This window comes from Ahaetulla prasina, chromosome 2 (assembly GCF_028640845.1).
Source record: "Ahaetulla prasina isolate Xishuangbanna chromosome 2, ASM2864084v1, whole genome shotgun sequence".
Classification (NCBI taxonomy): Eukaryota; Metazoa; Chordata; class Lepidosauria; order Squamata; family Colubridae; genus Ahaetulla; species Ahaetulla prasina.
In genome coordinates this window covers 41,999,336-42,014,108 of record NC_080540.1, presented here as the reverse complement: position 1 = coordinate 42,014,108, position 14,773 = coordinate 41,999,336, and the positions used below count along the sequence as shown (strand labels likewise).

General features: G+C 40.8%; 1 protein-coding gene across 5 annotated transcripts in view; it reads left to right on the top strand.

Annotated features, from left to right (window-relative positions):
- FRMD4B (FERM domain containing 4B) overlaps positions 1 to 14,773 on the top strand; it is a 313,746-nt gene that overhangs the window by 159,301 nt on the left and 139,672 nt on the right. For all 5 annotated transcript variants that reach the window (XR_009153579.1, XR_009153580.1, XM_058170352.1 and 2 more), the window contains exon 5: positions 3,831 to 3,915. Coding sequence is in view for 3 of the 5 variants with exons in the window: in XM_058170352.1 (XP_058026335.1) it covers positions 3,831 to 3,915 (85 nt within the window). In the remaining 2 variants the exon portion in view is untranslated. The remainder of the gene's footprint in view (positions 1 to 3,830; positions 3,916 to 14,773) is intronic.

Below are 14,773 nucleotides of genomic sequence, written 5' to 3'. Positions count from 1 at the left end.
CCTCTGACAAGTTTTCATCCATTTCTTCTTGTCCTGCTCTCAGATGCTTTGGAGAACAAGTCAATCCCCTCTTCCCTGTCATAGCCCTTCAAGTGTTGGGAAATGGCTATCATGTCACCTCCTAAGCCAGGGGTGTCAAACTCGATTTTGTTGAGGGCTGCATCAGGGTTGTGTTTGACCTCGGGGTAAGCAGGGGGACGTGGTCAGGGTGGGCATGGCCAGTTCGATGTCACCCATCAAGACTCTGTTTTTGGCCACAACGACCTCCTGCAGCCCTCTGCCAGCGAAAATGGAGCTGGGGAGGATGCACACGGCCCTCCCGAGCTCTGTTTACACTGGCAGAGGCACTGCGGGCCGATCGTTCACTGTTTCCAGGAGAGGCCTGTGGGCTAGAGCACCCTGTGAGTCAGATTCGGCCCACGGGCCTTGAGTTTGACATCCCTGCCCTAAGCCTTCTCTTTGTTAGGCTAAATTAGTCTAGTTGTTAGGCTAAACAAGTCTAGTCTTAGCTGTTCGGTTTAGCCTCTAGACTCTAGACTCCTTATCATCTTTGTTGCTCTTCTCTGTACTCTTTTTAGGCATCAGCGTCTTTTTTGTTTTGTGGTGACCAAAACTGGACGCAGTCTTGCAAATGTGAAATATTTGGAAGTCTTGGAGGAGAATATTTCATAATTGTGATACCATATTTAGGAAAGCACTTGGTTATATCCATTGGTGGCCTTAGAGTTTTTGTGGCCCTGGACAATTATGCAATTTTTTTTATAACCTATCAGCACTGTTCCTGGTATATCTGATTTTATTCTAAGAATTCTCAATCTGTGGCATAGCCCTGAAAGAACGGTTATCAAATTTCACAAATGAAAGAAAAGAGCAAAGCAATAAATTACATTCTTCAGTATTTATCTTCATGATTAGGACTTCATTGTATTTTTACATCTTCATCTGCTATCTGAAGAGAATACAAACTGACAACTTAATAACATGGCAATACTTACAGACATGAAACTTTTTGAGATCTTTTAGAGTGGGGGTGTCAAACTCATGGCGTCCCGTTGTTGTCAAGTGATGTATCACGACTTTTCCCCCTTTGCTAAAACGGGGGTGGCCGTGGCCAGCGTGTGACGCATCCAGCCTGTGAGTTTGACATCCCTGTTTTAGATGAAAACTCTTCCATGAGATCAGTTTCATCCAATGCCTTTCCAATGTCATTTTCAGTTGAGATCATTTCTAATCCAGCACCTTCAGCTATGAAAGAGAATGGATAACTTTTTATAATTTTTACTTCTGAAAATGACTTCTCAGCAGGTGCAAGTAATAACAGTGCAGTGAATGGGAATTGCTACATACAAATTTATTTATTTATTTATTTATTTATTTAATCGTATTTATATACCGCCCTATCTCCCAGGGGACTCAGGGCGGTTTACAGGCACTAAAAACAGATAAATAGAATATAAATACAATATAAAACATTTAAAAAACTTATTCTAAAGCCCGTCCAATTAAAAATAGAAATAAAACCCAATTTAAAACCCAAAATTTAAAATCTAGCTCAGTCCTGCACAATTAAATAAGTATGTTTTAAGCTGCGGAAGGTCCAAGGTCCAAAGCTGACGAAGTCCGGGGTAGATCGCTCCAGAGGGTGGGAGCCCCACAGAGAAGGCCCTTCCCTGGGCGCCGCCAGACGACATTGCCTCGCTGACGGCACCCTGAGGAGACCCTCTGTGAGAGCGCACGGACGGTGGGAGGTATTCGTCGCAGTAGGCGGTCCCGTAAATAACCCGGCCCAATGCCATGGAGCGCTTTAAAGGTGGTCACCAAAACCTTGAAGCGCACCCGAAGGCCACAGGAAGCCAGTGCAGTCTGCGAGGATAGGTGTCATATGGGAGCCACGAGGGCTCCATCTATCACCAGCAGCTGCATTCTGGACTAACTGTAGCCTCCGGATGCCCCTCAAGGGGAGCCCCATGTAGAGAGCATTGCAGTAATCCAGGCGAGACGTCACGAGTGCGTGAGTAACCGTGGATAGGGCATCCCGGTCCAGAAAGGGGCGCAACTGGCGTACCAGGCGAACCTGGTAGAACGCTCTCCTGGAGGCGGCCGTCAAATGCTCTTCTAGAGACAGCCGTCCACCCAGGAGGCCGCCTAAGTTGCGGACCCTCTCCATCGGGGCCAATGACTCGCCACCGATGTTCAGCCGCGGATTTAGCTGACTGTACCGGGATGCCGGCATCCACAGCCACTCTGTCTTGGCGGGATTGAGCTTGAGCCTGTTTCTCCCCATCCAGACCCGTACGGCCTCCAGACACCGGGACAGCACTTCGATAGCTTCGTTGGGGGGGTTCGGTGGAGGAAAGTACAGCTGGGGATCATCCGCATACAGCTGATACTTCACACGAAACCACTGATGATCTCACCCAGCGGTTTCATGTAGATGTTAAACAGAAGGCGAGAGAATCGACCCCGCGGCACTCCACAAGTGAGGCGCCTCGGGGACGACCTCTGCCCCCCTGTCAACACCGACTGCGACCGGTCGGAGAGATAGGAGGAGAACCACCGGTAAACGGTGCCTCCCACTCCCAATCCCCCCAACCGGCGCAGCAGGATACCATGGTCGATGGTATCGAAAGCCGCTGAGAGGTCTAATAGGACCAGGGCAGAGGAACAACCCCTATCCCTGGCCCTCCAGAGATCATCTACCAACGCGACCAAAGCCGTCTCCGTGCTGTAACCGGGTCGGAAACCGGACTGGAACGGGTCTAGATAGACAGTTTCATCCAGGTGCAAGGGAAGCTGATATGCCACCATACTCTCTACAACCTTCGCCGCAAAGCGAAGGTTGGAGACCGGACGATAATTACCTAAAACAGCCGGGTCCAGGGAAGGCTTCTTAAGGAGGGGCCTCACCACCGCCTCTTTCAAGGCGGCCGGGAAGACACCCTCCACCAAAGAAGCGATCGTAATCGCCTGGAGCCAGCCTCGTGTCACCTCCCGAGTGGCCAGCACCAGCCAGGAGGGGCACGGGTCCAGTTGGATTTGGATGTATATTTTGAATGCTATAGCCTAGAGTTCCTTTTTTTGATTTGCAGAGTTACCAAAATTGCCCTCCCTTTGAGTGCTGTTTTCTGTCTCCAATTTCAAATTAGCTGTCTCCTAAAATCACCGTAGGTCCAGTGGTACAAATCTCCGTGTGATTATTGTTTGAAAGTAAAGAGACCAGATAAGCAGATCTAAACTCAACATCTGGGTTTTCAGCTTGATAAGAATAGTGTCTTAAATAAGCTAACTTACTGCTAAGTTACCATGGAAAAACACTTGATGTCAGCATGATATATTGCCAAAACGTTTACAACCAGTACCCAGAATTTACCAAATGAAAAAGCCTAATAGGTATGGCATCGCTCTAAATGTAGCCTGTCCCTTCTTTCTTCTATTTGTTCTTATCTATTATATCTCTGCTAAACATTTCAAAAATCAGATACTCAACAATATAAAAAAAATCTATTTTGTAGGCAACTTGATTTCTTTCTCTTTAAAAAAAATGTGTGCAATATAGATAGGTTCTTTCAGCTTGCAACTTTTTATTGCAGTGATATTTGATGGGTTCATTGAAAAATACTCTTGGAGAGTGAATTTCTTTGCTGACTCAAACAAGAATCTGATTTTTATAATACATAGGTTTGATAAGCCTCCCCCTTTGTTTTACGTATTATACAAATGTTTTTGCGTAGTACTAATTGAACTGATTTGCAGTACAACATTGGTATTTAACCTTTGGTTTACAACTGCATGATTACAAGACAGTAAAATTATTCCTCTTTCCCTTTTAGATTTTACATAGAAAGCATTTCGTTTCTGAAGGACAAGACCACAGTTGAACTCTTTTTCCTCAATGCAAAGTCCTCTGTGCAACAGGTAATTTGGCTCAGTTTTTCATACAACTGCAGATTATACTTCAATAGCTGTAAACATACAAGTAGTTGAATTATATGGATGCACTTCTAGATTTAAGTCCCCATCAACCAAAGGAAATGTATTTTTTTTCTTTCTCTCACGCACATGTGTGTGCAAGCACACATCAATTCTCAAATACAAAGAATGAGCAACAGGCTCCAAAATAGAGCAGGCGTCATCCATAATGAAGAAATAAAGTTGAGGAAAAGTTAAGTAAAGGAATATTTGGCCGGGTTACTTACGGGACCGCCTACTGCCACCGATTGCCTCCCACCGACCCGTACGCTCTCACAGAGAGGGACTCCTTAGGGTGCCGTCCGCCAGACAGTGCCGACTGGCGACACCCAGAGGAAGGGCTTTCTCTGAGGGGCTCCCACCCTCTGGAACGAGCTTCCCCCAGGGTTGCGTCAACTTCCCGACCTCCGAACCTTCCGCCGCGAGCTTAAGACACATCTATTTATTTGCGCAGGGCTAGCCTAGGGTTTTTAGTTTTAAATTTAGTTTTAATGGGGTTTTATACTATTTTAGTGATATTTTAATTTCGGCCTAATTAATAAGTTTTTTAATTGTTGTTTTATTTGTATTATTCTTATGTTTTTTAAATTGGCTGTACACCGTCCTGAGTCCTCCGGGAGATAGGGCGGTATAAAAATTTGAATAAATAAATAAATAAATAAAATAAATAAAAATAAATAAATTTGGGGTGGAGAGGGATTTCTTTAAATATGTACATAGAAGAAAACAGTGGAAGATTTGGCTTTTATAATAATTCCCTCATTGGAAAAGAATGTATAAATAAAGCTTTCTTAAGAAACCATATAAGCATGCATTAAAATCAAAACTTCTACCACTCTTCACCAGCACGTCAAGAGAAGTTTTTTTCCATGTCAAATAAGTGTCTTGACCATTGTGAAGTCATATTTCCAAAAATGGAAGTGCAGAACAGTTTTACCCGAGGCAAATGAATTGTGAACGTATTTTCCTTCATTAGTTGTGGGCATATCCAGAACAAGGTAGAAAATACAAATGACTTGTGAAAACAGGTGTATTTATTTGTAAGGGTGAGCAAAGAAGATTTATATCTTTATGCAAGTGGTCCTTGACTTATGACCACTTGTTTAGTGCCTCTCCCCTCCCCAGAAGGCACTTCTGTCCTGATTCTGAAGTTCTGAAGGCCGTTCCCCCGGCTGCCACCTCACCACTTTTCAGGAGCTCAGAAAGCGGCCTGCATTAAGCAATAGCACTTAGACTTACAGTATATACCACTTCACAGCCCTCTCTAAGTGGATTACAGAGTCAACCTATTGCCCTCAACAGTCTGGGTCCTCATTTTACTGACTTCGGAAGGATGGAAGGCTGAGTCAACCTTGAACCGATGACACTCGAACTGGAGTCAGAACCGGAGTCAGCACAATTAGCCTACAATACTACATTCTAACCAGTGGTGGTATTCAGCCGGTTCTATCCGGTTCAGGTGAACCAGTAACGGCAGCTGCAGGAGGCTCTGCCACCCGCCCGGACGTCATCACGTCCTGTTTTTGACTCTATGCGCATGCGCTGAAGGCTCTGCGCATGTGCAGAGCACACACGTGCTCACAATTGTGAACATGAATACCATCCCTGATTCTAACCACTATGCCACCACAGCTCTTAACTGCACCATGTCTCATTTCAGCATCCTGGGCCATATGACTGTGATTTATGATTCTTTGCCACAAACAAGCATTTGCTTCTGATTTTCAGTTAATACGCCTCAGAGGAAACCATGGGGTTCACTTCAGTGGTGGGTTTCAAAAATTTTTACTACCAGTTCTGTAGGTGTGGCTTGAAGGGCATGGCAGGGGAAGGATACTGTAAAATTTCCATTCCCTCCCCAATCCAAGGGAAGGTTACTGCAAAATCCCCATTTCCTCCTGATCAGCTGGGACTTGGGAGGCAGAGAATAGATGGGAGTGGGGCCAGTCAGAATTTTTACTACCGGTTCTCCAAACTACTCAAAATTTCTGCTACCGGTTCTCCAGAACTTGGTCAGAACCTGCTGAAACCCACCTCTGATTCACTTAACAATTGTAGTGTTGGCTTAATGACAGTGATGTTCACTTTACAACTACTGCATTTGCTTAACAACCATCACAAAAATATATATTTTTTAAATCAGGTCAGTCATATGGGCTACCCACTTTACAACTGTCACAACCTATGACCATGATGGGCAGTCTCCATTACAGTTGTAAATCCAGGACTCCTTATATACTCAGAATATAAACATTATATTGCTCCTATGTTATTTTATAGTTTGGGATTGAGAGGAGCAGGTTATAACCACACTGATCTTTAATACTACAAATATTGTAGAGAACTACTGTGAAAGTTTTAACTGCTTTGTATGTACTTTGAACTGAGAACAACGTATTACACTTAATTAGGTGTGTACTAATTGGTATCAGAATAAATGATGCCAATTGTGGTTTCTTGTGGAACCAGCTAGTCAGCCCAAGGGAAATATTCTGTCCCCAAACCCAGTTTTTCTAGGTGCTTTTGAAAGTGGGTGGCAACTCCAAAATGTATTTTTAAAAAGTATTCGCACTATAACACGAAACTTCTTTTTGCTCATTCCCATGTCATTCAAACACAGAGGCAGGGAGTGAGTTGATAGGTAGTGAGATTGAAAGTAATCTAGCCTTGCTCCCTAAGGATTGAATTAGCATTCCTGACTCATTTCTCCACAATGTATGTAGTATTTTATCCTCTAAGACGTTGATTGATTTTCAAGAGCAGAACCCTGCTGATCCATAAGTCTCTGTAGATCATCTAGCAACGCCAATGGTAGCAGATTCTAATGTTAGAGATTAGGAACATCCAAGAGCCTTTATTATATTCAGACTGGCAAATCAGGGAATTGTTAGATCAAATAAAACACTGTTAAAAAGCCACAAATGGAATTAGCAAGTCTGTTATTGTAAGAATTATAATCAACTCCTCTGTTAATTTGGGTGGAATGAGTGCAATGGGGGGAAACTAATCAAGGAAAGAAGCAACCTAGAACTAAGGAGAAATTTCCTGACAGTTAGAACAATTAATCAGTGGAACGACTTGCCTCCAGAAGCTGTAATTGCTCCAACACTGGAAATTTTTAAGAAAATGCTGGATAGCCATTTGTCTGAAATGGTGTAGGGTTTCCTGCCTGGGTAGGGGGTTGGACTGGAAGGCCTCCAAGGTCCCTTCCAACTCTGATAGTATTATTATTATTATTATTATTATTATTATTATTATTATTATTATTATTATTATTATTATTATTATTATTAATTTAGTTCATCCTCTTTTAAAATCCTCTGAACCTCTAGCCATTAGGACATCTTATTTTCCATAAATTAATTACCTACATAAAACTTCTGATCATTTTGATTACTCCTTTCTGCCTATTATAGAGAAGGCAGCTCTGTGATACCTTTGTGGTTGACCACAAAGAACTCAATAACCTAAGTTTGTGTGTGCCTTAAAATTATATAAATTTATGACTGTGGCAAATTTATTTTTTCCATTCCCAATTATCATCAAGGGTGTTCCCAGACTTGATTCTACTTCTAAACATTAAATGGAAGATATTATTGATCTCATACTAATCTTACTAAATAGTTCCCATTAGTGAAATCCCTGTGTAAAAATTTGATTGGGAGATGGGACTTTATACCCTAATGCAGGGGTGTCAAACTGATGGCCTGTGGGCTGGATGCGTCATGCGCTGGCCACACCCATCCCTGGTTTAGCAAAGGGGGAAAATGTAATGGTATGTCATGTGACGACAACATGACATTGCGAGTTTGACACCCTTGCCCTAATGCATTTCATTTGACATTTAATGACACAGAACATTTAACACACATTCTCCTTTCACTTAGATAGAAGGAAGTTTTTATTCAGCTTACTTTTACTATTCTGAATGAAATGTTATAAATCAGCAGTTCATAGTTCACATCTAAGTGCTAATGGCTTATATAATAATAATAATAAAGAATGGAATAACCAGTATGGATATAGAACATTTGATGGACTCCTGACCTATTGTGAAAATTTTCTGTTTATTCTCCTCCTCTACAAACACATATTTTGTATTTAATCAATGGCATCTTCCCAATTACTGCTAGAGTTTACTCAAGAATTCATATTTATTTATTGTCCAACATACCTGCATTAGACTGGAGATACAAATGACACAATGACGCCTTCAACAGAAAATATATCTATATTGCAGTAATCTCAGTCATTCCTCTAAATTTTAATATTGAGGATTACTTCTCAATACTGAGAAGTATTCTTCTTTTATGTAGCAGAAATTTGTAATATTTCTAAGCTTAATAATAAGTCAAAGTAATCAATAATATATTCTTGCATGTAGAGTTTAGCTAAAGAATTAAACTGAAATGGCTGTCCCAATCAGAAACCTCAAAAAACTCCCACAAATGTAGTAGCCTGGAGTGGAGAAGCTTAGATAGCGGGGTGTGGTACAGAAACTTGGCTACATCAATAATTCAATAATGAGTTACTGAACATTTATTAACTGTTGAACTGTTTCAGTAAAGTAATAATTGACTTAAGTGTCAAATGGAAGATAAATATGTGTTCTTCAGAATTGGAGCCAAGAAGGGTATTTCATAGGACAGGAAAATAGAATAACGCCATATAAACCTGTGGTGAAATTCAAATTTTTTACTACTGGTTCTATGGTTTTGGATTGGTGGGCATGGCATGGCTTGGTAGGCATGGCAGGGAAAGGATACTGCAAAATCTCCATTTCCACCCCACTCCAGGGGCAAGGATATTGCAAAATCTCCATTCCCACCCCACTTTGGGGCTAGCCAGAGGTGACATTTTCTGGTTCTCCAAAGTACTCAAAATTTCCGCTACCAGTTCTCCAGAACCTGTCAGAACCTGCTGGATTTCAACCCTGATATAAACATATTCTGTAATTTGATTTCAAGGGATGACTACTTTTCTGCTGAGATATTCACCTTCCTGTATCACTTGTCCACAGCTACACCCTCATGCCTATACTAGCTAGCATATTATTTTCATGAGTTCCCAAGTTCAACCAGTCATGAACCCTAGAGAGCCAGTATTCATCAGTACTGATAATACCAAAATAGGTGGATCAGGGATCTGACTCAGTACCTGACAGCTTTCTACATTACATTCCTAGATAATAAGAGTGTCTTTGAACACAGTTTATTTTTGCTCTTACAGAATATACTGTATATTGTGAGCTGCTTATTATGCCCTTCTTAAAAGTGCTGATTGGACTTATAATGATAACTGAAATATCCAATTTTGTCAGGGAAAAAAACTCCCTTTTCATTTAAAAGTATCCTAAATTAGACAATTTTAGACAAGTATTTGGCATAGCACTGCATTTGTTTTCATAACGTTGTGTGAGGATTGAAATAAAAACCTGTGCTTCAACGGTAAGGAATCTTGGTCTCCCGATACAGATAGTCCTCGATTTATGACTACAATTAAGCCCAAAATTTCTGTTGCTAAGTCTGTTCCACAAAGCTTAATTTTATGTCACTGGCTAGATCTTACTGAGTCACAGTTTCTGTCACTTCTGAGTGTTGGCTACTGCTTACATAATTAGGAATTATAAATACAGGTAGTCCTCAACTTATAATAATTTGTTTGGTGACCATTTGAAGTTACAACGGCACTGACCGGTTTTCATATGTATGACCATAATAGCATCCTTGTGGTCACATGATCAAAATTTGGATGCTTGGCAACTGATATGTGAAGATCACTTTTTGTAATCTTCTGACAAGCAAAGTCATGGGGCAAGCCAAATTCACTTACCAATCATGTTACTAACTTAACAACTGCACTCGTTCACTTGACAATTGTAGCAGGAAAGATTGTAAACTGGGGTAAATTCAGTTGATAACAGAATTGAAAGACTATTCAGCAGCAAAAGCTAGAAGATTTTGCTGCTGCAAAGTGCATTCAAGTGTAAGAGCTATGGTGGAGAGAATTAACTGCAGGCTAATTCTGCAGACTGCCAGCAGTTCGATCCTGATGGACTCAAGGTTGACTCAACCTTCTATCCTTTTGAGGTCTGTAAAATGAGGAGCCAGATTTTTTTGAGGGCAATATGTTGACAGTGTAAACTGTTTAGAGAGGGCTGTAAAACACTATGAAGCAGTATATAAGTCTAAGTTCTATTGCTACAACAAAAAATCTAAATATTTATTTATTTATTATTTTATTTATTGGAATTTTTCAAACAAAACCAAAAACAAGAATAAGAGAATAAAAATACAATGACAGGGATGATAGGCAGGTTAGTGCAGTTATGCACACCCCCTCTGCATAATATATAATATTCTGGTAAAATACAATATCCTGGTAAAAAAATGAACAGTCAGAAAGACAAGGAATATGCTGGATATTATTCAAGTGAAGACCTCTGGCATTACAGAAAGTCCTTATAAGATTGGGTTAGGTTGCAATATCAAGAATCACTTTTTGCATTAGAAATTTAGGGTAAATTCAAACTGAGACGATAAGGTAGTACGGAAAATGGAAATCATCTGGAGATCAAATCCTATCAATTTGTTCTATAATTTTCTATCATGACATTAACCCGCTTATACTAGCACTTAAGGCAAGTCCACAGCATTTTTCATTTTGTAGGACAAACAGTATTGTGTTGCTTCCTGTTGATTGCTGGATTACATAAGCATTAGATCACAAATACACCAATGTGGTTCAACTGATGACCCTTCTGCTTGTGGAGCAAACTGACAGTAGTGAGGAAGAGCAAGACGTAAAGAACGGATATAAAAATACAAATATTTCAAACATTCATGTCAGAACATTTGGGATACATTTTCCCCTAATGTCTGTCTGTCACTGTCAATTTGATACTGTGTATGTTTTTTAAAGGGTGCAGAGAAATCACGGAGCATGAATAAGAGGGGTGTGAGAACGGATACATAATTGTATTCTTATTTGTATTTTAATTCAGGACTTGTGAATTAAAGCTTGCCCTTAAGTAAAGGCTTACAGATAAATGAGGTTGGTTCATATTAATATATAACCCAAATGTAATTTTATCCCTGCTGCAGTGAATGTCCCATTGCTGGGACTATGGGAATGTTTATTAGGCTGCAGTAAATGGCTAGTTCACTTCAAAACAAAACAAAGTCAAAATACAGCTTAGCAAGGTATGTGAAACTAGCCATTGTCTAAGATGGATATACTTATATGAGCAGATCAGTCCCCTTAAAGCTACTTATCCGAACCGTCATACCACAAGAAAAGTGGCCTGCAAAAAAAAAGAAAGAACGAAAATGTATACAAAAAAAATGTATTTGTTTTCTGAGGTTTTCGCGGGTGTTTGTATGTAGGTCTTTGGTTATTCGGGTTTTCTCCCGTGTAAAATTGGAAGTGTCTTGGCGACGTTTCAACGAAGTCTCATTCGTCATCTTCAGGCTTCAGCTTCTGGGAGAAGCAAGCTGAAGCCTGAAGATGACGAATGAGACTCGTCAGCGTCGCCAAGACACTTCCAATTTTACACGGAGAAACCCAATAACAAAGACCTACCAAAAATGTATACAAAAAAATGTATTTGTTTTCTGAGGTTTTCGCGGGTGTTTGTATGTAGGTCTTTGGTTATTGGGTTTTCTCCGTGTAAAATTGGAAGTGTCTTGGCGGCGTTTCAGCGAAGTCTCATTCGTCATCTTCAGGCTTCAGCTTCTGGGAGAAGCACGAAGCTGAAGCCTGAAGATGACGAATGAGACTTCGTCGAAACGTCGCCAAGACACTTCCAATTTTACACGGGAGAAAACCCGAATAACCAAAGACCTACCAAAAAATGTATAAATAAACATTTTTTAAAGAAAAGAAAAGTGGCCTGCAATGATACTGAGCCAGTCTAGATAGTTAATGTGGCAAATAGTGCCACAGGAAGAGCTGTACAAGATTAGAACTGCATTCAGTACCGAAAGTTGGACTGGCATCACTGACATATGACCTTTTTCCTTGAAACTCTCGAAACTTTGCTCTGTGAAATGCTTCACATTAGTTAAGGCAGGCCTTTGAAAAAATCTTTTAAACAGGTGGGGATGCTTCTGCTCTAAGCAAGGACATCAATTACTGGGCTCGCTGACCCATTTGTCTTAGAGCTATCCAGATACTCCCTTGCTCCAGGCATGGTTCACAAGTAAATACGAGCCTCTATGTAAAAGCCATGGGCTTTATAACATTCTTTTGGATGTTTCTATTCTTTTTATTTTAAGATGGACAGGCTGGGCAGGAAAAAAAAATCGTGCCTCAAACTCACTCAGATATTTATGAGGCGAGGTTGTCGGGAATACAATGGCAACTATTTTGACACTAGCCTAGTTCTTAACAAGGTGCATTGCCCAAGGCCTTTCCAACTGAAACCAAGATTTTACACACCTTTAGGATAAACCAGCCTGCACAGTTCAGTCTGTATTTGTTTCAGGCCCCACCTGGTTTTCCAAGTAACTTTTTTTATTGTTTGCTCAGAGCAAAAAAAGAACATCAGTGGCACTCTGCAAACAGGCCCCATAAAAGCAAACGGAGTATCTCAAATGGTTGCTAATCTTCTTTACTTAAGAGCAAAGTTAAGAATGTCATCATAGAGTCATCATAGCTAAGAATGCCTGACACCCATCTTTGCTCAGGACGGGATTTTTTTTTTTATTAAACCATTCATTGGAAAGAAGTGTTGGTCAAGTGAGCTTGCTGTTGACCTTGACCACACTTTATTGTCCACTTTGGCTTCAGCTTGACATCTGGATTGAGCTATCAGCTTGCCAACCCTGTTAAACATTTTGTGTTTGATTCCTTTGCTTTAGGCACAGTTTTAGTCAGATTCTCTGTCGAGGTTTATGGGTGTTGTAGTGAGGGGGCATGGCAGCAGTAACTACAGCAGGAGTGTCAAACTCAATTTCATTGAGGGTCACATCAGGGTTGTGTTTGACCTCGGGGGCCCGGGGTGGGCATGGTGATGGTGGGCATGACCAGCTCATTGTCACTCATGTCAGGGGCACCTGTGGTGTCCCAAGCATTCTGCTAGTGAAAACAGCTCCCAAGCTCCATTTTTGGCTGCGATGGCCTCCTGCAACCCTCTGCCATGAGCCGGTCCTTTGCTGTTTTCAGGGTAGCACCAATGATTCGGTCCCCGGGCCTTGAGTTTGACACCCCTGATTTAGAGGCTATTAAAAGTTACAATGGCACCCAAAAAAGGGTTTTATAACCATTTTTCACACAACTGTTACAGCATCCCCATGGTCATGTGATCAAAATTCAGACACTTGATAACTGGTATGTATTTATGATGGTTCCAATGTGCTGGGGTCATGTGATCACTCTGACAAGCAAAGTCAGTATAGCCTACAGATTCACTTAATAATTGTGTTACTAACTTAACTACAGTGACTCACTGAACAACAGTGGCAAGAAAGGTTGTAAAAAGGGAAAAAGCTCACTTAACAACATTCTTGCTTAGCAAATTTTGGGCTCAATTGTGGTCATAAGTAGAGGATTACCTGTACTCAAGGAAGTTCATTTAAATGTTTATATAAGTCTCCACTTATTCATCCCATATTGGTGGTAAACCATTGCAACCAAATCAGTTATTTGCTCAAAATAATTTATTTTCATGTTTGAGTGTCATGCAGATTGTGGCTACTGAAGAGGCAACATGACAGGAGGTATGAAGGGCCAGCAAAAACCCAACATATTATCAGGTGTAGATACTGGAAATGGTCTCCTCTTTCAGTGAAAGCTGAAGTGCAAACATTATGCTTGATGTTCGATGTATGACAAATTATAGCCCAGATAATTCTCTATTTACCCCTGTCTCTGCTCAACACATTTTAATCTGGTCGCTCTTAGACAATTCCAATGAAAATATAGATAGAGTTCCATTCACGAAACAAGTCCTTCTGTTTCAAACTGCACCATGCTCATGTATCTTAATGCAAGTTTACGTTATGCTCTATTTGGCTTGTTGTCTAAGCATAACAGAATGCTGCCCCAACCTGTTTAATGTTTGGTGTTTTCAAGCACTGATTGTACCACATCGTGGTATGTGTAACCAGGGTCATAATTAGAAGAACACAGATGTGCCAATTCATTCATGAATTTAAACTTGTTTGAAGAATAAGACTCCATATCTTTTCCCACTCTTGCAATTGGGCTGGTAGTCATCATGATCTTTAGAGCAGTAAAGATCTGCTCTAAAGTAGAGGGTAAAACTAGGCACTTTCTTGAAGGCTGATGCACTCTATGGAAGTTACCAAACCAGCAACCACTTTATGTTTCTCACTCTTCAAATCTGAAGCTGGCGAATAAGCAAGAAAACAGTTCATAGTATTCTGTAAAGTTCAGTGTGAAATCACTGATAATATAGAGTAGAAAAACTACTTATGAAAGATCACAAAGTCTGGCCAACACCAAGAAAAACTTATGAAACTCAATAATGAAAAAATAATATGGTCGTCAGATTAGGCCAATAATAATAGAGTGCAGAGAAGAGCAACACAGATGATCAGAAGTCTGGAGGCTAAATCATACAATGAATGGGGATCTAGGTATATTTAGCCTAACAGAGAAGGCTTAGGAGTGACACGAGAGCCATCTTCCAATACTTGAAGGGCTGTCATTGGGAAGAGGGAGGTTGATTTATTCTTCATAGCACCTGAGGGAAGGACAAGAAACAATGTGTGGAATTTCCTGATAGAACAATTGATCAATGGAACAGCTTGGAGTTCCTCCTGGAGTTCTGGGCGCTCCA